The 23,142-nt window shown below is 42.3% G+C and overlaps 1 protein-coding gene across 1 annotated transcript in view; it reads left to right on the forward strand.

The window, feature by feature from the left end:
- Positions 1–22,238, forward strand: part of MACF1 (microtubule actin crosslinking factor 1) — a 325,706-nt gene extending 303,468 nt beyond the window's left edge. The window contains 10 exon segments of the mRNA XM_036027482.1: positions 249–437; positions 1,637–1,757; positions 2,345–2,508; positions 4,318–4,480; positions 5,679–5,833; positions 6,913–6,987; positions 11,287–11,404; positions 16,432–16,643; positions 19,974–20,103; positions 20,794–22,238. Coding sequence (XP_035883375.1) covers positions 249–437; positions 1,637–1,757; positions 2,345–2,508; positions 4,318–4,480; positions 5,679–5,833; positions 6,913–6,987; positions 11,287–11,404; positions 16,432–16,643; positions 19,974–20,103; positions 20,794–21,050 — 1,584 coding nt within the window. The 3' untranslated portion in view covers positions 21,051–22,238.
- Positions 22,239–23,142: the final 904 nt, after the last annotated feature.

Below are 23,142 nucleotides of genomic sequence, written 5' to 3' on the forward strand. Positions count from 1 at the left end.
TATTCCTCAGAAGTACTCCTCCTTCCTCAGAAGTCCTGTGTTTAATAGGACGCACTAGATTTGCTTTCAGAAGAAGTGATTTCTCATGCCAGCTCTTAACCCAGCTCTGTCCCTGGAGTAAGAGCTGAGTCTCATAACTGTTTGGGTGGTCTTTGCCCTAAAGAGTCATTGTTAGGATCACATAAAAGGGGACTTTGAAAACAAAGGGATTCACTTGACTGAAAGAGGCCGTGATTTCTCTCCCCAAGGTCCTGACGTGGGCTAAGCAGCACCAGCAGCGTCTTGAAACAGCTCTGTCAGAACTGGTGGCTAACGCTGAGCTCTTGGAAGAACTTTTGGCATGGATCCAATGGGCTGAGACCACCCTCATTCAGCGGGATCAGGAGCCAATCCCTCAGAACATTGACCGAGTTAAAGCCCTCATCGCCGAGCATCAGGTATTTTAATTGCATCATGTGGTCATGTATTTCCTGAGTTGCTCATGGAATCCACTTCCTTTGCCCTGTTATCCTATTTAAACCTCTGCTTAACATATTTCTACAGACTTAGCAGCTTAAAACAGCACACATATATCTCACAGTTTCTGTGGGGCCAGGAGTCTGGGCATGACTTTGCTGGGTCCTCTTCGTAGGGCCTTACTGGGCTGAAATTCAGTTAGCCAGCCAGTGCAGCAGTTCTCACTGAGGTGTATTCAGGGAGTGGGCAGAATTAATTTCCTGTGGTTGTAGGACTGAGGTCTCTGTTTTCATTTTCTTTCTCTTTTTTTTTTAATTGAATTTACTGTGGTGACATTGGTTAATAAAACTCTGTAGGTTCAGGTGTATAGTTCTGTACCATGTCATCTGTATATTGTATTGTTTGCCACCCAAAATCAAGTTTCCTTCTATCACCATTTATTCCCACCTTTATCCTCTTCTATCTGCTCCCCACCCCCTTTCCCTCTGGTAATCACCATACTATTGTCTGTGTCTATGAGTTTTTGTTTCTATTTTTGTTTTATTTTTGCTGAAATCCCTTTACCTGTTTCACCCAGCTCCCTTCCATTTTTTTTTAATCCTCACCTGAGGATGTTTTGATTTGAAAGAGAGAGGAAGGAAGAGAGAGAGAGAAAGAAAAACATCTATGTGAGAAAGAAACATTAATTGCCTCTCCACCTGGGGATCGAACCTGCAACCTTTTGGTGTATAGGACAGTGCTCCAACCAACTGAGTGACCTAGCCAAGGCCCCCCTTTCATTTCCTTGCTGTCAACCAGAGTTGCTCTTGGCTCCTGGAGGCTTCGCTCGGGTCTTAGCTACACGTTACAGAACAGACAATCCATCTACCTGCTGCTAGGTGCTGTCCTAGGTCCTCCTTTGGCACTAAGGATGGCACTCATTTCTCTAACTTTCCAGTTTTCCTCACCTGTGAGTCCCTGAAGTGAAAACCCATGTCTTATTCTTCCAGGTCTCTAGCACCTGGTAAAGTACCTTGCTCAGTTGTGTTTCTTGAAATGAGTGACACAGTGTACAAAGGCATCTACCTATCGATTGGTCTGTCGTGGACTTGGCCTTTGTTAATAAGAAGTCTCCTGGTTTCATCTTAGTCCAGGAAAACTCTCAACTCCTTTTTTTTTTTTCCCTGTTTGTGTTTAACAGATATTTATGGAAGAAATGACTCGAAAACAGCCTGACATGGACCGGGTCACAAAGACGTACAAAAGGAAGACTGTGGAGCCCGCCCACGGGCCCTTCACGGATAAGGCCCGCAGCGGCAGCAGTATGTGTCTCGCCGCTCTGTCGGGGTGCTTCGCTCCCGCTGGCTGAAGACAAGCACTTTCCAAATACCTACCAAAAATGTCCTTTGCATTTTTAAAAACCATTGGATTTGAGCTAAATTCTTGTTGAAACTCACTTTTTTATTAACACTGACATGCAGCAACTAAACCCCATTTTTTTTGGATTGGCATGAAATATTAAAACAATAACGCACATTTTTTTGCTGTGGCCTTCCCATTGTTTTGGTCATTGGTGCTAGCTGTTTACATTTGGTTTACACTAATTTAATAATAAATTAAATGAGCTTCTCTAGAACCATCGCTGTTTTAGTTGATTTGACTTTTCCTCAGTTCACTAAGGTAGGACAGAATTGATTGAAAATGAGACAAGTACCTGTAGGCTCAGAGGAGAATCAGCGGTTTTGAAATTAATAATTTTTTGTACTACGTATTGCCAAATTCCATGTTTCTTTGCTGTTGCTGATTGGGTATCATTATAAAGATCTTCTAAGTCATACATGTGACAGTGTTTCTATTTGTGAACTGACAGAACCAGCTTTTCTAATCTCATGCTTATTTTTCCTTTTAGGGAAGACCCTAAGTCAGCCCACACCTCCTCCCATGCCAATCCTTTCACAGTCTGAAGCAAAAAACCCACGGATCAACCAGCTCTCTGCCCGCTGGCAGCAGGTGTGGTTATTAGCGCTGGAGCGCCAGCGGAAGCTGAATGATGCCTTGGATAGACTGGAGGAGGTAAGGCCTTGCCAGGCAGCCATTCCTGGAGGGAGATGACTTTTATTAAAGACAGCCCTTCTGAGTCCCTCTAAATATGACCTGGGTGCCTTGATCTACTTCTTCAGACATAGAAACAGACCAGTTTGGGCCAGTACTCTGTCCTTCAGGCCCCCTAGGAGAAAAGACACATGTGCTCTCTGGCTGGTTTTGGTTCAGTGGATTGAGTGCCGGCCTGTGAACCAAAAGGTTGGCGGTTTGATTCCCAGTGAGTGCACATGCCTGGGTTGTGAGCTAGGTCCCTAGTTGAGGACATGCAAGAGACAACCAATCAATATATCTCTAGCACATTGATATTTCTCTTCCACCCTTCCCCTCTCTCTAAAAATAAATAAGTAAAATCTAAAAAAAAAGTATGAGAGATTGGGGGGGGAGACACATGTGAGTAAACCACTCAACAGAGCAGGCCAGAAAGCAAGCAACCAGCCAGTCCCTGAGAGCCTGTGACTCTTGATTGCAGCCTTTTTTTGGCTGCAATCAAGAGTCAGGAGTATAACTTTGCAAAATTACCTCCAGGAGTGTAGCTTATCACAAAAATGACTGTTGTTGAACCCTTTAAAGATATAAGCCTACTCAATTATGAAATAAGAGTAATTTTTAAAGACTTTATTTATTTTTAAAGGAAGGGAGAAAGAGGGAGCAGAACATTGATTTGTTGCTTCTTGTATGCACCCCAACCAGGGGATCAAACCTGCAACCCAGGCATGTACCCTGACCGGGGATCAAACCGGTGACCTTTCACTTTGCAGTACAATGCCCAACCAAGCCATGGTGGTCAGGGCAAGAGTAATTTTTTTATGATCTTTGTTTGCTATTCTGTTATCCTTCACTAGATTATGAAAAGCAAGTCTGTTTTGAAGTATCAACACCAGTCTAAAAAATATAGTACCACCCTTTCTAAAATAAACCTCTAATATTGCCTATATTTTTTCATTTGTGCACATCAAAGCAGCTATGCCCAGAAGTGAGTGTTCTGTGTTTTTTGTTGTTATTTTTGTAGTAGGTGAGTTAAGCTTGAAGCATATTTGGTTTTGGCTTTTTCTTTTTGTCCCCATTCCTTCCAACTTTGCAGTTTGAAAGACCAGGGGAAAACTGCTGTACTGTTTAAGTCATTCTGCGTCAATATCACTAACATGGTCCAAGTAGCTAAACATCACCTTGCCCACTTCATGGGCCTGCTCTTGTCTGTCAGAGCCAAATGTTTAACATGGAAGTCAGACAGACAGTTCACCCCCTGTGGTGACATGAAGAATCCATGCTTCTGTGCAAGGTTGGATTCTTAATGCTTCCAGCCAGAACTCCAGTTATCTCATCTCAGAAAATGGTGGGAAACATGAGCCTTCTGATGTGGGACCCTGTGTGATCATAGTTTCTTTCAAAACCCACTGAAGTGAGGAGTGCTTAAAAAGCACTTCTCTTCCAAGGTAGAATTTGTCCTTTTACATGTAAGAGGATGATCCTTTGAAAAAGGGCAAAGGGAAAACAAGACTGGCCCTCCCCATTCTTGTTCTCCTTGCACTGCATTTCCCATGGTGGTGGTTCAGTCACTTTCTTTTGCTGCTCCATTGCGCCACAGCTCATGTAAGTAATCATGGCTTTTCGTGAAGGAGCCAGATGGTGCCTTCACAAAAGAAGCAACACAAATATCATTGTCGATGCTCCTCCAGAAGGCCTGCATGGCTTTACTGAGTGTCTGAAAGTTTTGGTGTGCTCTGGGCAGACTTAAAGGCCAAAATATAGGTCTTGCTAACACTTCTGATTCCTATATAGTTGAAGGAATTTGCCAACTTTGACTTTGATGTCTGGAGGAAAAAGTATATGCGTTGGATGAACCACAAAAAGTCACGGGTTATGGATTTCTTCCGGCGAATTGACAAGGATCAGGACGGGAAGATAACACGTCAGGAATTTATCGACGGCATTCTAGCATCCAGTGAGTCCAGTCATAGTTCCAGACATGGTCACACCTGGATTCCTTACTGTGTCGAAGCAGATGATAATATGGCTGAACAGTCCTTATGAAGTTAAAGCTATAGTCTTAGAGAAGAAATGTAACTAACTGCTTACTAAAATTGGTCTGTCATTTTCATGGAGAAAAGAACCTCATTTTGCTGGGAATAAAAAAGCAGGTTTGACACATTGTGGAAGCAAACATGTTTGAGGTGTGGATAAGGAGCTAATTTTTGTGAGTGATATGCTTCTAAGCAGAATGTTTGAAAAAATAAGTTTTTCATTATATCAGTTTCTGACATCTATATACCAGCTTACAAAATGTATGATCTCGTTTATCTTTAGGAAAATAAATAATTGAGGCATAAGTAGTTAAGTGATTTGCTAGGATCACAAAGCGCATCCCACAGCTGAACTACTTTACAAGGGTAGCCAGGCAGGGCCTATCTGTGGAGGTGATATGTGAGCTGAGACCTAGAGGATGAGAAGGATCCGGCCAACGCAAGATTCGAGGGAAGAGAAAGGCAGAGGGGCAGCAGGTACAGAGTGCAGAGATGGGAGAGAACATGGTGTGTTCCGGGCATGGAAAGGCTGACGCGGCCGGAGTGCAGGAGATAGAGTCGGAAGGGTAGGCACCGGCAGTTAGTGCAGGGGCTCATGGGCCACAGTGAAGAGATGAGACTTTATTCTGGAAACAGTGGGACAGTGGACAGCCACCAGAGACAGTGCAGTCTGGCTGATGTTTTAATAAATCACTCTGCTACTGTAAATAGTCACCTCCTTTGGAAAGCAACTTTTCAGGAATTTAAGGCAATCATATAAACAGAAGAAATTTTATCTTCTCACTTCCAAATTGTCACTATTCTGAAATAATTTAAATATCTAATAATAGTAGAGTGAATAAATAAATTCTTAAGTTGGTGGTCTGTCCCTGGGTGGTTATAATACTCTGTTTATGCCTTTCGTATATCTGAAATACCACTTTTTTAATTGCATAGGAGGCAGGGTAGTTTAAGCGAACACTTAACAGTAAGTAGCCTTCTTCTAGGTTTTCTAAAGTTGAGCATCTGTTGCTTTTTGGGAAGAAAATCAAGACATAATTTTTTTTAGTAATATTTATATACTCTCCACCCAGGTAAGCCCTCTTAGTTATTGTTCCAAATGTGGTTAACTTTCTCCAGAGTTCCCTACTACCAAGTTAGAGATGACAGCTGTCGCTGACATTTTTGACCGAGATGGGGATGGCTACATTGATTACTATGAATTTGTGGCCGCTCTTCATCCCAATAAGGATGCTTACCGACCAACAACTGATGCAGATAAAATTGAAGATGAGGTATGGGAACTAAATTGTATCTTGAGTACATGTCTGACCATGGTTTTCTACTCTCTTGAGTTTGAGTGGGTACAGTTGCCATTTAGAGCTGGGACTTGTCTTTTGGGAGGTGATTATTGATGGAGTTCTTTTTAGGGATCCTGTTTGGGTGACGTCACCCCAGAAACTCCCTGGCTATTGCACTGTAGCTCAGTCTAGATCAGGGGTGTCAAACTCATTTTCACCAAGGGCCACATCAGCCTTGTGGTGGCCTTCAAAGGGCTGAATATAATTTTAGGACTATATGAGTGTAACCAGTTAACTAGGGGCGAGGGGCTCTACATTCAACCCTTTGAGGGCAACCACAAGGCTGATGTGGCCCCTGGTGAAAATGAGTTTGACACCCCTGGTCTAGATGACTTCTTACCAAGCAAGTCACATCTGTGTGGTGCTCTAAAAGTTTACAGAAAACCTTATTTGGTTCACAGATACTGTGTTGTTTAGAACATCTTTAGATGTAGCATTTAAGAGTGAAATGTAAAGTAGTGTCTAAGATTGTGTATACCCACCAAGCTTTCTGTCTATCTAGTTAAGAACTGTATCGAACTGAAATGGCAAATAGATTAGTAGCACATGGACATCCCAGGACATACTGATCCTGGGAAGGTAGGGGCAATGTGGCCTGTCTTGGGAGTGGCCTGGAACTCCCCAGGACCAACTTCTGGGGAATCTTGGGCTCCTAGGTTGAAATTCAGATCAGTTCAAATTTTTCTTTATTAGTTGATATTGATGCGTGCATATTAGCACATTTCTTTCTCTGAAGGAATTTTGGAACAGGATGGAAGAATGCTTTTTATAGTTACTTGGGAATTTCTTATACTTTTCTCTCTGAATGTCTAAAGTATCCCATATGTAAGAACAATGTGTTTTAATTTGGAATAGAAGACAAATGTATCTTTCAAATCCTGAAATGCCTTAAAAGTGCATAATGAATAGATTCTCTGTTCACATGTAAAAATCTTTGTTTCTTTGAAGAGGAAGTGTTGCTGTTTTAGCTAACTTCACACTTTTCTTTTTTTGCTGCTGTTCACAACCAATAGGTCACAAGACAAGTGGCTCAGTGCAAATGTGCAAAAAGGTTTCAGGTGGAGCAGATTGGAGAGAATAAATACCGGGTAAGGAAGAGAAAAGCAGTCCTTTTGTGGTGGTGGTTTGTCCTACATGGCCCTTACAGGTGAACGCAACCTGACACACAGCAGACTCGATGATCTCCCCACCCCACTGCCAGTGCTTGGAGGACCTGAGCCAGTGGGACCTGAGAGATGTCTCCACAGATTCCAGGTGTCAGGTGTCCTGATGGGCTAAGCACAGTGCCCTGTATAGTGCCATCTGAAAAACAGTGCCATATCTAGCTTACAGTACCTTGTGCTTCAATGTAGGAGACATTTCAGAGCCCTCTCTACTATTCACCAAGGGCTTCAGGGAGATGAAGACACCTCTACTATAGAATAAGGAAGCAATTATCTAATGGCTGGCCATTCACCAAGAGCTGGTCATTGTGAGCCTCAGAGGCTCCTGGGCTCAGAGACAGCTGGAGGAACTCTGACAAGGCCCCAAGGGGGATACTTTCCCTGCCCTGAGCTGGGCTACAAACAGGGCCTGGGTGCCCTGGGTGATGCCAGGGTCAGTAGTCTTCCCTGGAAAGCCATGCTGAGTGTGGCCATACTAACAGAGGACTGTGCTGTGTTTTAGCTTCTTTCAGGACCAGAGTCTGAAACAGGGCTCCTGAAATATAATCAGCAGCTTGTCAGGAATTCTCTAGACAAATCTAGAGAATTTGGCAAAGAGGATTTAAGGATTTGGCTTTGTCAAATTACAGTTACATGCACTGAGTTAAAAAGAGTTAAAAAAAAGTCTAGGTTCTATTAATAGTACATCAAAAATGTCTCCTAAGTACACCAAAAGCACGCTGTGCTGCCCTCAGCCAGGGGTTTGGTGACTCTGCTTTGGACTAACCCAGGGCACTTAGTTAAAAAACTGCAAGCATTCTTATGCTTGCTTTTGGGGTTTTGTTTTCTTGTTTTCTTTTAAATTACCTATGAGAGAAATGAGTTACAAGAACACCATAGTGTGAAAAGTTCGATCTTCTTAATTTGTGAAACCACATGCTTGGTAAGAATGTTTAACATGTGTTACTATGTTTGAAGATTGGTAACATGATTACATGATTTTTATTTCTTAGTGTTGATTTGATAAAATGTGTTTTTTTTTCTTCCACTTCCTTCATCCTTTACACTTATTCTCTGTAGTTCTTCCTCGGCAATCAGGTACAGTGTGCCTTGCAACGTTCTCCTTCTCAGTGGAAATGGTCTGTGTAGTTAATGCTGCCTGTTCTTTGCTGTGGGGAGAGCACATGATCTGAAGCATGCCTGGGTCACATATGGTTGTCTTACCAAGTGGAGAGACTGCTAACAGGCCTAGTATTGTAGAGCTGTCTTAGCAGCAAGATGTTACTAAGTCTATATTTTGTAAAAAGGAGTGAAATTTTCCATTCAAAATTTGGTTGGCTGAAGATGATGATGTAATGCTGGGCTGAGTTAACAGTAGTATGGTTCAGGGAAGATTGAACCTTTGGTATCAGTGCATTTGTCTAAAAGCCTGGCAGTGTAATTCTGTGTCAGAAGTCAGAATACCAAACAACACCGTTCTGACTTGCACCAAAGTCTTTTGACAGTGAACACAATTTTATAATGTACACCAAGTCAAAAAGTCTTGGGGTATTTAAATATTCTGTTTAAATACCTTATGAATATTTATAGTTACTTGCACTTAGATTTTACCATTATAAGGTACCTGAGAGCATAGTGTAGAAATAATAATTAATTGGCCATAGCCTGAAGTTTGCACATTATGGCCAACCAGCCCAAATCTATTGGGATCAAATGATACTGGCCAGAAAGATTGAATGCTTTTGACCCCACTTGGTAACTCTAACCTTTTATATCTGTTTGAGGGCTCGTGGGTCCTGTGTCTTCAAATGGAAGGAAGTTGCATGGGTAAAATCTGTCTTGTGATATGAAATCAGAAATAGTTAATTTGAGATCCTCGATCAGTGTTAAATTCCAGGCACTGCAATAATCACAAACTATAGTAACCTTTTGGGCCAGTGGGAAGAACAGATGAAAGAAAGAAAAAGACAAGAACAGTCAAACTTGTTTAAATAAATCGTTCCGAAAGAGTGCCAAGTAGTACCTAAGGGAAGTGACTGTTAGCCGATGACTGCACGCAGGCACCAGGGGCCCCTTTGAAGTTCAGCGTCCTCCTGTCTGCTCCATTGACCAGCAGAGGGCTGGATGAGTTCATTTCATGATGGTATCAGAATTATGAAGTTCATTTTATTCATGAAGCACCTGAGGCCTAAAGGATCACATGCTGACAGTCACACAGCTAAGTCATAGCCATTGCAAGAACCCACGTCACTGTGAGGGATTTTCCATTTAAGAATAGGAAACAAGTTACTGTTGCCTCTAAGCACTGTTCAGGGGTCTTTGCCTCACTGATACCCAGCTCTATCAGGATCAGGACCCTCCCCCCCTTTTTTTAATCTTTACCTGAGGATATGTTTAGTGATTTTAAAGAGAGGGAAGGGAGAGAAAGGGAGAAACAGCAGTGTGAGAAACATTGATTGGTTGACTTTATAAGGGCCCTGACCAGGGATTGAACCTGCAGCCTATTGGTGTATGGGATGTCGCTCCAACCAACTGAGCCACCTTGCCATCGGGCATCCCCAAATTTAGAGCTGCCATAACCCCATCCACCACACGTCACTCCACCTTCAGCTTCCCCAGACACTTTGGCTACTGGCTGGGTTCAAACCCCCTTTCCCCATAGCTCAGCAGAAACAAGTTAGAGTCTTTCAGAGGGAGCTTTAGTAAGAAATTAAGAGAAAAGGAATGGTATGAAGAGTAAAGGTTGATAAATAAATTACAGGACACAGTCATGTAAGAATAAAGTACATCTTGGGATTCCTTCCTGAGTTACTCTGGAAGATACACAGGCCTTGTTTCCTTCCTCTCCTCACCTTCCTGGAGAGAACCCCCAATTGTGACTCAAGCTGTCACTGCTGTTGAAGCTGGTGAAATCCTCAGTTTCTTTCTAAGGGCTTCCCTGTTTTTACCCCATTGGGCCAGCATCTAAGGGGAGGCTCCGGCAGAGGCCGAAAGGGCAGCTTCCTTCCCGGAACAGGACGTTTGTTCCCTCACATCTCTGGGTCCCCACTTCAGTGCTCCTCACACACCCTCCACCATGCTGTTGCTGTGGTCACTCTGTGTAAGAACTTGAAAACTGTATGGAATGAAAGATATAGGACTGTTTCTTATTTTCAAAGTAAAGGGCTGGCGAGTGGGATGATAAATTTTTTTTAGTTACCTTGCCTGAATAAACAGTGCACTTGAGTCAATGCTAAGTAACACAGTACAGATAATTACAAATATATTAATTTTGAGGGTGATTGGTGATGTGTCCTTCACAAACATTCTTGCATTTTCAGCTGTTGTGCCTAGTTTCAACGTTACAGTTCTCCTTTATAACTTTGAAAATCCTAATTGATTAGATAGTCCCTTCTCCCGTCTTCCCACCATTTCCTTGATTTAAATAATTTTAGGATTGCTTTTTCTCCAGCCCATTGGTTTTTATTTTGGGATCTCAGCATGATTCTCTTCTGTTGTCTCTTAGTTTATTTTGGGAAGAGGGTAATTTATGCAGTGGGAAACTTCAGAATGTTAACAGCACCGAGAAGTAGAAATGTTAGGTAAGAAATAAAATACCAGAAAGTCAAACATCCCAAAACAGTTGTTGAATATAATCGACATAGTAAATCAAAAATTTGATTTCTTCAACTAAATTTTCATATAAATACTATCTAATCATGTTCAGCTGAAGAAACTTTTCTGCTGGTAACATCACAATTAGAGAATACTTTGGGTTTATTTCTGAAAACCTGGTGTGGGAAATCATTTTTCCTAAGCTTGTAATAATAATGGTGCTTTGCAAGGGTTTCCTTGAGGCTTGAACTATTTGCCGTTCTCCGTTTGACTTGAGCACACTGTATTCAGAAGTTGACATCCACCTCACCTTTTATGAAAACAAACTGGCATAATAAAGCATTTCATTATTGGGTTTAAATTTGGGCAGAATGTTTAAAAGGATCCATTTAAGTTAACTATTTATCTATCCTCCTTCCTCCACCTTTGGCCAGAGGTGTGACCATCAGAAGTTAATTTTATTCCAATACACCAGTCTTAGCTTTACATTTCAGCTTTTCTGTGTCATAAATTCTTTTGTGAAAAATACAGAATAATGAGAGTTAAAGTTCTCCCCAAACTGTCAAGTTGCCATTGCATCTGAATACAGTCTGCTTTGGAAAGGCCTGCTCTGAGGTGCATCCCCTCATCAGTTTCCCTTTGGTCCTGCAGTTTGGGGACTCCCAGCAGCTGCGGCTGGTCCGCATCCTGCGCAGCACGGTGATGGTTCGAGTTGGTGGAGGATGGATGGCCCTGGATGAATTCTTAGTGAAGAATGACCCCTGCCGAGGTAAGGAACCATCCTAAGCGTGAATTACATGTTAACACAGCTTTACCACTGATCTTCATGCTTATGCAAAGTGTTGGGGGTCTGTTAATGTATTTTGTTGTTCAGCTGCCCAGATGTTCTTACTAGCACGGATCAGAACTTCGAGGTGACAGAGTAGACCAAGGAGAGAAAGCAGAACAGGTTGATACTGTCAGGGAGACAGTAATGAGAATTGAGCATTTATTGGTGTCATTGAATATTTCAGTTTGAGGTGTTAAATAAACATTAGCTTAGAAAGAATCGTGAAAGAAGTCTTTTGGCTTCCCCTCTAGTGCTCCAAATCCCTTTGCCTGAAACTCCAGGAGCATATTGGGCCCCTCCCATTCAGGGAAGGACTGGGGTGCTCCCTTGACCAGGAGGAGGGGAAGTGATCAAATTCCAGTTGCTAAATCCTCTCCAGCTGCATCCTTTCTTTCTTCCTATTAGCCAAGCTGCACGGGGTATACAGGAGGTTCCCCCACTGTCTGCCAGTTTGTCTTTCTTGACCAGTTTCTGCATTTCCTGCTTTGTCTGTTTCTTTGTGTTTATATTTTTTTTTATTCTAGTTCACCATCCTGGGAGTAAAATAAAGCGCTCTGATTCCAGCTCTTCGATTTCCAGTCAGTCTCCCATAGGTTGGCTTTTAAGCTTTGTCCCTCTTCCCCATATCCCAGCCTGTTGAGAATGGCTTTGCTTCTTAAACTGTAGCACCTCTTGTCTCTGTGGTAACTGCTGCCTTTATGAATGCTTTCAAGTAGCCAAACCATAGCTTTTCCATTATAAGCTGACAGCATAAAAACTGTTGAGACAGAACCCATAGAATTTGTTTTGAGTTTCTACTTATTTAACAAATACTCATGTAACTTTACACACCACACATTACTATAAGCACTTGACAAATAATAACATTTACACCTTTGTGAGATATAGAAACTATTATTATCTCCATTTTACAGAGTAGGACATGGAAGCATAGAAAAGTTAAATAACTTGCCTGAGGATAGAGAACTCATAAATGGCAAAAACGGGATTCCAATCCAAGATAGTCTGGCTCTAGCGTATGTACTGCTGACCACCATACGGTGTGTGTCCAAGGCTGACATACCCACCACCCCTTTTTATGTGCATATGACTGGCTCAGCCTGTGTAATTACATGTTTAAGGCTCATTTGTAAACCTAGCAGGAATGTTTACAGTATAGTCATGTAACTTTTTCGGAAGTCATAGTCATAGTCATATTCTGAAACATTTAGAGTTAAAGGGTACATTTCTCACATAGTTCCTCTTTAACTCATTTTGCATTTACTCAAATGAGACTAATAATTTTCATCGGGAGGTTCTTTTTTAAGAAATTAGTTAATTTTGAAAATATCTATTCTTGTCAAAATGGGAAAAGGTATAATCAGTTTTAAAATTTAATTATATTAAATTTCTTTGGTATAAAAATCCTTTCATTGTTTTAAATGAGTAGAATAATATATTTTATTTTAACTTTAACTCAGTAAACAGCATTATTCCTTTCTAAATCTATTAATAAAGGTTTTTTTGTGTGTGTGTCATGTATGATTGGACTAAACAAACAAAAGAGAAACTGCATGTGGCATTCTGGGATCTTTGGTTGCCTGTTTGCTGCCTGCTCTACTTGCTCTATTTATGATAACATGCTGCTGGCCAAGAAGAACACTGCCTGCTTTGTCCTTCTCTTATTAGCTGAAAGTTATAATCCCAAGGAAATTTGGGAGGGCCATCTAATAGCTATTTTCTATGGAACATAGTAGCCTTTTTCAGCATCCTTGAAGCACACAAGGTAAGGCTTTCCTCTGTGTCTCTCCAGGAGTTCTCCTAGAGCTGGATAATCATCCCGACTGCACTGGCTGCAGAGTCAAGAACTCCCCGGCAGTCTTAGATATCATGACTCCACTCGTGATGATCATGATGAGCTACAGCTAGTCAAATAAAAGTTGTGCAAGGAGTGAACAGTTAAGGGCTGGGGTGGATATAATAAATGACTTGAAAAGGCATAAACAGCACAAAAAGAAAAGTTGTTTGGAACTGTCTGAGATCCTATGAGGATTACTGTGGCTTCTAGAAGCCACTGGAGGTAGATTTTGTATTTGTTTCTGTTGCATATCCTTGGCTCTCCGGGCCATAGAGACTCTCATACTGAGGGACAGTATAAAATGAGTAACTTTTGTAATACCAATGTGCATGATCATTTGTTACCTCCTTTTACACATCTGTTTAAAGGGATGAACAACATCTCAGCACATTGCTTTAGCGAAATGTAGAAGGTAAAAATACTCAACAAGGTAGGTTACTGGTATTGCTAGAATGGCAGAGTTCAGTTTCTGAACCCAAGTGTGACAAAGGTCATCATGATGTTCTGGGTGGAGATTAAAAACAGTGTCCCCTGCCTAACAGATTGGTAGATGTTACTGATTTTTGAGCATTAGACAGATTACCCCAAATTTTATTGAAAATCTAGAACTTCATGAAGATTTAAATGGTATAATTTGGCCTAGAACTGTCTTGTTTTTAATTATGGTAAAATACACACATAAAATTTACTGTCTTAACCATTTAGAACTGAATTTAGTGGCATTATGTACACTCACACTCTTTGGGACCATTATCCATCCCTGAAGTTCTTTTCATCTGGTCAAACTAAAACTCTACCCATATTAAACCAATAGCTTAGAATGAATTTTAACTAGTAGGCCTGCTCCAGCCAACATCAGGTGGCCAGCTTAAGTCCCTCAGAAAATGGTGGACTCTTTTGGTTGTTGAAAAACTGAACTTGAAATGGCTGCATTCATGGTCTGGTCCCAAAGATGTGATCTTCAAAAAAAATTTAAAATCATGGTCAAACGCATATTTCTTCACTGCAGGACCCCCCAGAGTTTACAAAATGATGACTGCATTAGGGTTCTCCAGGAGTCGGGATTGTGGGGGAGGTAGCACAGAGAGTTTAGTAAACTCCTTTTTGTAGGAAACTTCTCAAAAACCTCAGTTTGGGCCCGGACTGGTGTGCTTCAGTGGATTAGGCATAGTCCTGCAAACAGAAAGGTCACCCATTCAAGTACCAGTCAGGACACATGCCTGGGTTGCAGGCCAGGTCCCCAGTTGGGGGCATGTAAGAGGCAACCAATGAATTTCTCTCACACATCAGTGTTTATCTTCCTCTCTTTCTCCCTCTCTTGCCCTCTAAAAATCTGTTTTAAAAAAAACACACAACACATCAGTTTGGGAAATTCTGCTATTAAGTAGTAAAAGACCATGGGAGGATTTTGAGCTATTTACAGGTAGGAAATGTCTATGAGAAATACAGTCTGGACTCCTATTACAGCCTTCCTGGGTGGAGAAGATGCTATGTGAACCTTGCAGTATAGGAGGATGTGGAAAGGCTCAGGAATTTACGAAGCACTACAAAGTGGAGTGGTAGACCAAACTGCCATCACCAGGGAGGGATCTGGCGTTGATTGTGTCTAATCCGTGATTGGACATAACTTCTGACCTTCAGGAGTAGAGCCAGTGCTGGGATGTATTTGGGAGTCAGGCATGAGTTATGGCACTGAAGTCTCAGGTGGATGAGGGAATTACTAGGTTGAAAGTCTTAAGAGGGAGAACAGAACTGCAGGTAGAACCTGGGGGGCTGAGTTGTAAAGAAGTGGGCAGGAAGGAAGAAAAGCAGAGATCCAAGAGAGGGGGCATGTTTCAAGAAGGGAACAGTTAGTAAACCCCCCCACCCCCACCGACATGCACTTCATGGCAGCAGAGAGCTGTTCTTACCTGTTGTGTTTGCAGATTTTTATTTGCACACGTATGGGTGTGTTCTTGTTCTCTCCCTCCCTTCCTCCCTATCCTGCCTCATACAGAGAGCACTGGCCAGAGTGAGGTAAATTGAATATACTCATACATTACTTGAGAATGTCTACTTGGGTATTAAATTTTTGAGATCAGTGGAGTGGGCACAATTACCTGTAATCTTCTAAACTTGCAGTTTCTAGCCAAAGTAAAAAAATCTAACATAAAAAAACACAAATAATTCATTTCTAATAGTTTCCTTTCCCCTGGCTTCACCTGCGGTCCCATTTGTTTAGATCTGTCCAGTACATTCTGCAAAGTGAATGAGGAGGTAGAAGGTTTTTGCAGGATAATACCTTCTGGTGAGAAAAAAATCTAAGAACATACTCCAGAGGAGTTACTTACTTTAAACTAGTAGTATTTTTCACACTTAACATTCATATTGACCATACTTGATATCTTCTGAATGAATCCAAAACCCATGGGACAGCACTTTCAGTGCTTTTTCCAGACTTTTTCCCACCTTGACATTCCTCTCCCATTCACAGACATCCTTCAGTTTCTTACCATTCTAAATTTTTGACCTACCAAATAAATACCTCACTGGCAAGTTTTGTGCATGGTTTGAGCTTTCTCTCCTCCCATGTTTACTTCATAATGATTCTATCCTCATCTTTTTTACTGGACCCAAGTTCCTGGACCCTTTTAGGATTGCTATTGACTGAATTCAAACAGAAGAGTCTGGACCATGTCAGCTTCAACCATCTGTTTTTCTCCACTATTTCGTTAACAAGTATCTTTCAAAAGCTTAGCAAAAGTACACATCCCGTGAGAGAGAAAGAGAGGTTTGATCCCATCCCAGAGGTCTGAACTGCTTCATCTGCTCTCTCTGACCGGCCACAGCGTGCTTGCCCCTGCAGACAGTGGCCTGGCATGCTCGTGACAGCAGAATACAATGGCACTTTGTGTAGAAAGATTGTTTTATTATAGCATATCAAAGGGTTTATTAGTTCATGTGTCTGTTATGGGTAAGAATCATGGCAAAGCTGCTAGCTCGTGAATTTACCTCTATTTTAGAAGAATCCGAATGTTGTACTAAGTCTATCATTTATATAACTTTTCATGGGGTCAAGCAGGTATATGACCATCGAGACATATTTCTTAAGATTAACTATTGTGTGTGCGTGTGTTTATTCCCTTTTTAGCACGAGGTAGAACTAACATTGAACTTAGAGAGAAATTCATCCTACCTGAGGGAGCATCCCAGGGGATGACCCCTTTCCGATCACGGGGTCGAAGGTCCAAACCATCTTCCAGAGCAGCTTCCCCTACCCGCTCCAGCTCAAGCGCGAGTCAGAGTAACCACAGCTGCACGTCCATGCCGTCTTCTCCAGCCACCCCAGCCAGTGGTACCAAGGTATGTACTGACCACCGTTGTGGCCTCCCTCCCCGTCTTTGCAGATATTCGTTGTTCAGTGTAGCCTCTGAAAGGCTCCAGTGAGAAGAGGACTGTGAAGATAAATGGACCAAGCTCTAGACCAGGCTGACCAGGCCCTAACAGTGCAGCTACAGGGACTTTAAGATGACAAAGGATGTTTATTAAAATAGGTACTCAGGCCCTGGCCCATGTGACTCAGTTGGTAGGAGCGTTGTCCTGTAACCAAAAAGGTTGCCAGTTCAATTCCTGGTCACGGCACACACCTAGGTTGCAGGTTTGATCTCTGGTTTGGGCGCGGACTGGGGGCAACCAATTGATGTTTCCCTATCGCATCGATGTTTTTTCTCTCTCCCTAACTCCAAAAAGCATTGAAAAAATGTCCTCAGGTGAGGATAAAAGTAAATAAATAATACATGTACTTGGGTCTTTAAGTCAGACGTGCTTTCTCCCAGTATTCCCAGTTAGAAGTTGAGCGCAGAGAAGATCCAAGCACTCTCTGTGCAGGCGGAGGTAACAGGTTTTGTGTTAAGACAGGTTATGTATGAAGAATGCTGTTGCCTTTCTACCTGGCCCCTCTCATCTCGTCAGACTGATATGCATTTTATTTTGTTTTCTGTTTCTTTAAAATTTAGTGTCTTTTGTTTTGTTTATGTTTCCAATTTGCTCCCTTCCTGTTCATTTTCAATTGTTCCCGTCCTTCCCTTTGGATTTCCGTTCCGCAGACGCCACTTCAGTTCTCTCGCTGTTATGACAAACCCTGGTTGGTAAACAGTAAAGCTGGCACCCCAGTCAGGGACAGCCATTATCCTGACCTCCAGCTGCCCAACCCCGAGGTAGAGTATGGCTTTGCTGACTAAGGACACAGTCAAGACAAGGCCCTCGCTGATGCCAAGAACTTGACCAGTTACTCTGACACGAGTTCGTGCTCTCTCCCATCTCTTGGCGCTTGCTCTCACAGCTGATTCATCTAGTGAAGTGTTTTTCAGGTGTTTCTGACTCAGAGTCACCACAATTGGAGATAAGTAAGAGATGCCTAAAACTGGGTTAACAACTTTTTGTCTTTAGAATGATACTTGTTCAGGGTGATAAACATTGGTCATTCCTGGTGATTTGTTTATTAATATTATTTATAATCAGGCCTCTTGGAGTCTCCAATTATCAGATACACCGATGAGTTATGAACACTTGAAATTCACCTATGGTGCATGTTCAACAGTTTCCTGTCTTTGCTGAGAACAGAAGAGTGGCTGGTGCCCCTGCCCAGAGCCCCATCTCCAGGGTGGTTGGTGTCGCCAGTGCTTGTTCGAGGCATGGGTGCTGCTCACTTCAGCCTAGCCCAGTATCAGTAAATGATGCTCTGGGCCTCAGGGCTTAGCTTCTGGGTTTTCTGGCCTAGGCACTTGGGTTTCTGTAGCCTTGATGTGAAAACACATGAACAGTTAAGCATGTTCATGTGTAGTCATTAAAATGCCCAAGCACTTTTGGAAGAGCAGTGTTTCAGAAACAACACGGGCCAGTGGCTTGTCTGATAGCAGGACAATTTGTATTCTAGCTTCTCCAGGAAAACACTGGGTTCTTGTGCCCCAAAAGACAGCACTGCCTTCAGTCATGTAGCGCTTCAGCCAGAGAAACTGGGAGGTCCAAGAAGCCAATAGCTGTGAATGGACTGCTGCTTTGGGATTCATCCTGCTCCGAGCTAAAACTCCAGTTCAGAAATAGATCTAGTTTAGGACACGATTGGGGGATTACTGCCACTAAAACCCCAAGGGGTCAGCCTGCTGGTCTTCTCTTCTTCCTTAATGGCTCAGCTTCATAGGAGTTTAAAAGTTCTAAAATTATAAATGTTTTAATTATGCAGTACAAATTCTCATAGGATTCTAATAGAACAGCCTTTTTGTTTGTCTTAAGGTTTCACCTTCTGTTTCATTTCGAGGTTTCATCTGTCCCTACCTATTGGTGTTCTGCAGCCAGGCTGCACCCTGATGCGACTCCCAGCCCAGGGTCTCTGGGGCGTGTCTTCCCAGCAGCAGTGTTCACCAGCAGTAGCTTCTGAAACTGGTGCTCTTCCTCCTGTGTGGGCGGGGAGGGCCGGTGCTCAGACGTTCATCACTTTCTGTCGCTTCTCCTGCTTCTTTACAAATTAAAGAAATACAAGAATCACAATGAAATGGGTTGCTTTACTCTTCTGTTGGTATAAACATCTTAAAGGTCCTGGAAAACAATTTCCCTGATTTCAAAGAAAAATTAGAACAGTGTGCTCTGGCATGAAATGATGCTGGAGGGGAAAAAAACACAAATAGGAAAGGTAGCCCCTGCCAGTAGCAGTAATAATAATAATGTACGTGTACCCAGCTGTTTTCCAGCTTAGGAAGTGCTTCTGCACATGATTTATTCATTCGGCAGGGTTTTGTTGAGCCCTTCTTCTGTGCCAGGCACTGTTTTAGGTTCTGAGGGTATGGTAGTGAACAGAACAAAGCCCCTGCTTTTATGGAGTTCACACTTCAGTGCAGCAAAGACAGATAACAAACAGGAAAGCACCCCCCCCCCCCCACCTGGGCCCTTGGAGGAACAGCAGAGACGTCAGTGTGGCTGGGACGGATCGAACGAGATGGGGTGCAGCAGAAGTGAAGTCAGAGGGGCAGGACCAGCCTTGATTTCCTGAGAGACGTGAAGCCAGAGAGCCCAGACCCAAGTCCGGGTCTTCAGGTTCCTCGGTCAGACCCTTGTTCCTAATATCACAGCCCCACCTTGTATGCTTCTAATCATTTATTTGATCCACAAGTCAAGTAATTTTATCTGCATTTTTACCAGTGAGGTAAAAACTAAAAGATCTTAACTTGCCTGAAGTTGCTGCACCTACCTAGTGATAGAGATTGGAGTAGCGGTATTCAGCTCTCCATGTTAAATATTTGAAGCTAGAACTCATGTTTCTCCTTTCTAACCACCAAACTTTGATACTTGGGATTACTTGGGGTTTTTTCCTTTTTTTTTTTTTTTTTTTACTTATTCACCATATTTCTGTATTTCTGTTCCTTATAAGTATTATACTTTCACTATTTGTGGACTTTCCCCCATGTATAGTGGAAACTTATCAGTAAGATAAAATGTATTGGAAGCATGTTGAACATAAAACCTTTATTTTGGGAATCATCAAAATACATGACATAGGACACTTTCAAAATAAATCTTTGTTTTCCTGGACTTTTAACTTGCTTTTCAATCAGTTAGACATAGGAAGGCTTTTAAGTTTTAAAATTCAATTTCTAGCAAAGATTTCACCAAGTAAATATAACCATTTTATTTTTTAAGGTTATTCCATCATCTGCCAGCAAGTTGAAACGGCCAACACCAACTTTCCATTCTAGTCGAACATCCCTTGCTGGTGATACTAGCAATAGTTCTTCCCCAGCCTCCACAGGTGCCAAAACTAATCGGGCAGGTATGTATCTGTGCATTGGGATGGGGGGTGGGGGTGGCCATGCTAGCAATTGGGAAACAGCAGCTCATCGGCAATGTTTCGCCGCTCCCCAAGGAGCAGGTCATGAGAATAGTAGCACTTAGGTGTGATGCCCAGAAGGGTGGACAGACCTTTAGGCTTTCCTCTGGCCTTTACTTTTCTCCTGTCACTACAGCTGTCTCAGACTTGCCTTCTGAGAGCAGATGCTTCCACAGCCAAAACCATATATAAGAGAATTTGTAAAATGAAGAATAGGCCTCCTGAAGCAGGGCCTTCTCAAAAACCCATACAGTGTTGGGATGAGCACTTTGCTAGTAATTTTTCCCAGCACCCCATATTTATTATTGCTGCTGGTGCGCTGAGAAAGTCAGGGAAAGATTACATATATTTGCCATCACTTTGCCCCCATTCTCAATCTCCTCCAGCTAGCCACCCTGCTCAGCGCCACCTTGGGGATGTATTGGGTAACAGTGCTGCTGATAGAAGCTGGTTTCTGATCCTCAGGAGGCAAGCTGCTCAAGTAGAATCACAGAGCCCAGAAATGGTTTTAGTAACTTCTGTGTACATGAGAACGGGGCCCAGAAAGGGTCTGATTTGCCCAGGGTCGCACAGGGGTACATAGGTCCAGACATCTCTGCTAAGGCTGCTGCTTTCTTTATTCTTGAATTCCAGACCCTAAAAAGTCAGCCAGTCGCCCTGGGAGCCGGGCCGGGAGTCGAGCCGGAAGTCGAGCCAGCAGCCGGAGAGGAAGTGATGCCTCTGACTTTGACCTTTTAGAGACGCAGTCTGCTTGTTCAGATACTTCAGAAAGCAGTGCCGCAGGGGGCCAGGGCAACTCCAGGAGAGGGCTAAGCAAGCCTTCCAAAATCCCAACCATGTCTAAGAAGACCACCACTGCCTCCCCGAGGACTCCAGGTCCCAAGCGATAACACTGTATAAGCACCCCCAGGCCTCTGTCCACTTTGAATCCTGCTCCATGTATTGGGTGTATATTTATTCTGAACGGGAGAAGTTATATTGTTAAAAGTGTAAAAGAATAATTGTGTTATGAAGCTGCCTTATTTTTTTTCTTTTTGTAAGTTACTATTTTCATGTGAATATTTATGTAGATAAAATTTGCCTCCTGGTAACCCTGTAATGGATGGGGCCCAGAAATATTTGAAAAAAAAATGAAAAGGTCAAGATGCGAATATGTATTTAAAAAGAAAGAAAAAAGCCTCTAAATAGGGTTTCTGCGTGGCGCAGGGTTATACACCTGCTTTATCTTTTAGGATTATTCCTAAATGCATCTTCTTTATAAACTTGACTTGCTGTCTCAGCAAGATAAATTATATTAAAAAATAAGAATCCTGCAGTGTTTAAGGAACTCTTTTTTTGTAAATCACTGACACCTCAATTAGCAAGAAACTGAGGGAGGGTACTTCTAATTGCTTTTTCCATTGTTTTTAATGTTGTGTGATTTTAGCTAAAGAGAGGGAACCTCACGTAGGTAACATTTGCACATGATACAGCAAAAGGACTTCATTGCAATACTGTCTGTGAGTACTGTCTCAGTACTGGGTGTTCAAAGGACAAATAGCTGCTAGAATTCAGGGGTGAATGTAACTAACTGTTCAGAAAACATCAGAACATTGGGGTTTTTAAGAGTCCTGGTTTGTAACTTCCTAATCAGCCCGGCCACCAATAACTCCTGTGCTCACCAGGAACCAGGCCCTTGGCAAAGGGAGATTCCTAAGTGGCACTGCAAATTATAGATTTGTTTATCTGTATTTTTTGCTATTTAAAAGGTCAACTTCCCACAAACTGAGGAATGAATTCCACGAGCCTATTCTGAAAATGTGGACATAAGACAAACATTGCTCGTCCTTGAAAGGAGTTCACCAGCACACTTGTTAACAAGTCCCGTTTGCTTCCGTCTTTTTTTGTGCGTAATAAAGTCAACTGACCAAGTGACCATGAAGAGGGGCTTCCGGGGCTCCCGTTTGTAGCTGCTGTTCCTCTTCAGCTCCGACCACGTTGCTGTGTGATTATCTCAATTGGTTTTAATTGAGGCAGAAACTGAAGCTCTACCAATGAACTGTTTAAAAACGACACTTTTGTATTAAAATTGCTTGCAGTAACAAACATTTTGTATTTCCTGATTTTCTCCTCAACCATTCCCTTATATATAACATGTTACTCTGGGATATGATTGTGTTTTAGGTACTTGACTGCATTATTGAACTCAAAATGTCTTGATGGATAAATTACGGAGCTTCTTAATAGACTTTTTTCTTGTTTATTTTATCCTCATTAACTTTATTTAACAAGGCAACAAAGAGACAGGCTATTAACATGCATCTGTAGGAAATCTGCCCTACTTAAGTTTTTAAACAAATACCAATATGTAATACAAGAAGACTTCTATATTGGAAATCACAGAGATCCTGGGAATTGAGAAAATGGGGCCAATTTCCCACAGTACACTGAAATTTCTGGTTAAATGTAGAATTTCAGAGGTGGCAGCAAAATTGGTCATCAAATCTGGCTCCTTCTACGGAGGGAGAAACGTGAATGAGAAGGTGGTTTGCTTGAGACCACAGGATGAGTACGTACGTGGCAAGCGTGGCTGTGAATCTGACCTTTGACTGTTCCAAGTTTGGCAGCTCTGTTTCCTCCAGCCCCTTGTTGGCTTTATAATTAGAACGGCCAAATGCTAATTCTAACACCAGAAATGAGCCTAGGAAATAAGAGGACCTGAGGGCTTCAAACCCAGATGCCTATATTTACTCACTAGGCTGTACTCCTCTTGTGTTGGGAGGATTGGGAAGGTGGGCCTTGTTTGCCAAAGCTGTTTGAGGCCAAACACTCGGATTAAAACAAACCTGCAGCCTGAAGCCTTCTGAGGGGAAGTGCTTACTCTATGGAACTGAGAAACTAAGATGCCAGAACCTTGTTGTAGGATAGCGTTTTCATCCAAATAGGCCACCCCCTCCGGCGCTCCTGGCTGCAGAAGCATGCTGAAAACAGCTTGACCTCCAT

Source organism: Phyllostomus discolor, chromosome 5 (assembly GCF_004126475.2).
Source record: "Phyllostomus discolor isolate MPI-MPIP mPhyDis1 chromosome 5, mPhyDis1.pri.v3, whole genome shotgun sequence".
Taxonomy (NCBI): Eukaryota; Metazoa; Chordata; class Mammalia; order Chiroptera; family Phyllostomidae; genus Phyllostomus; species Phyllostomus discolor.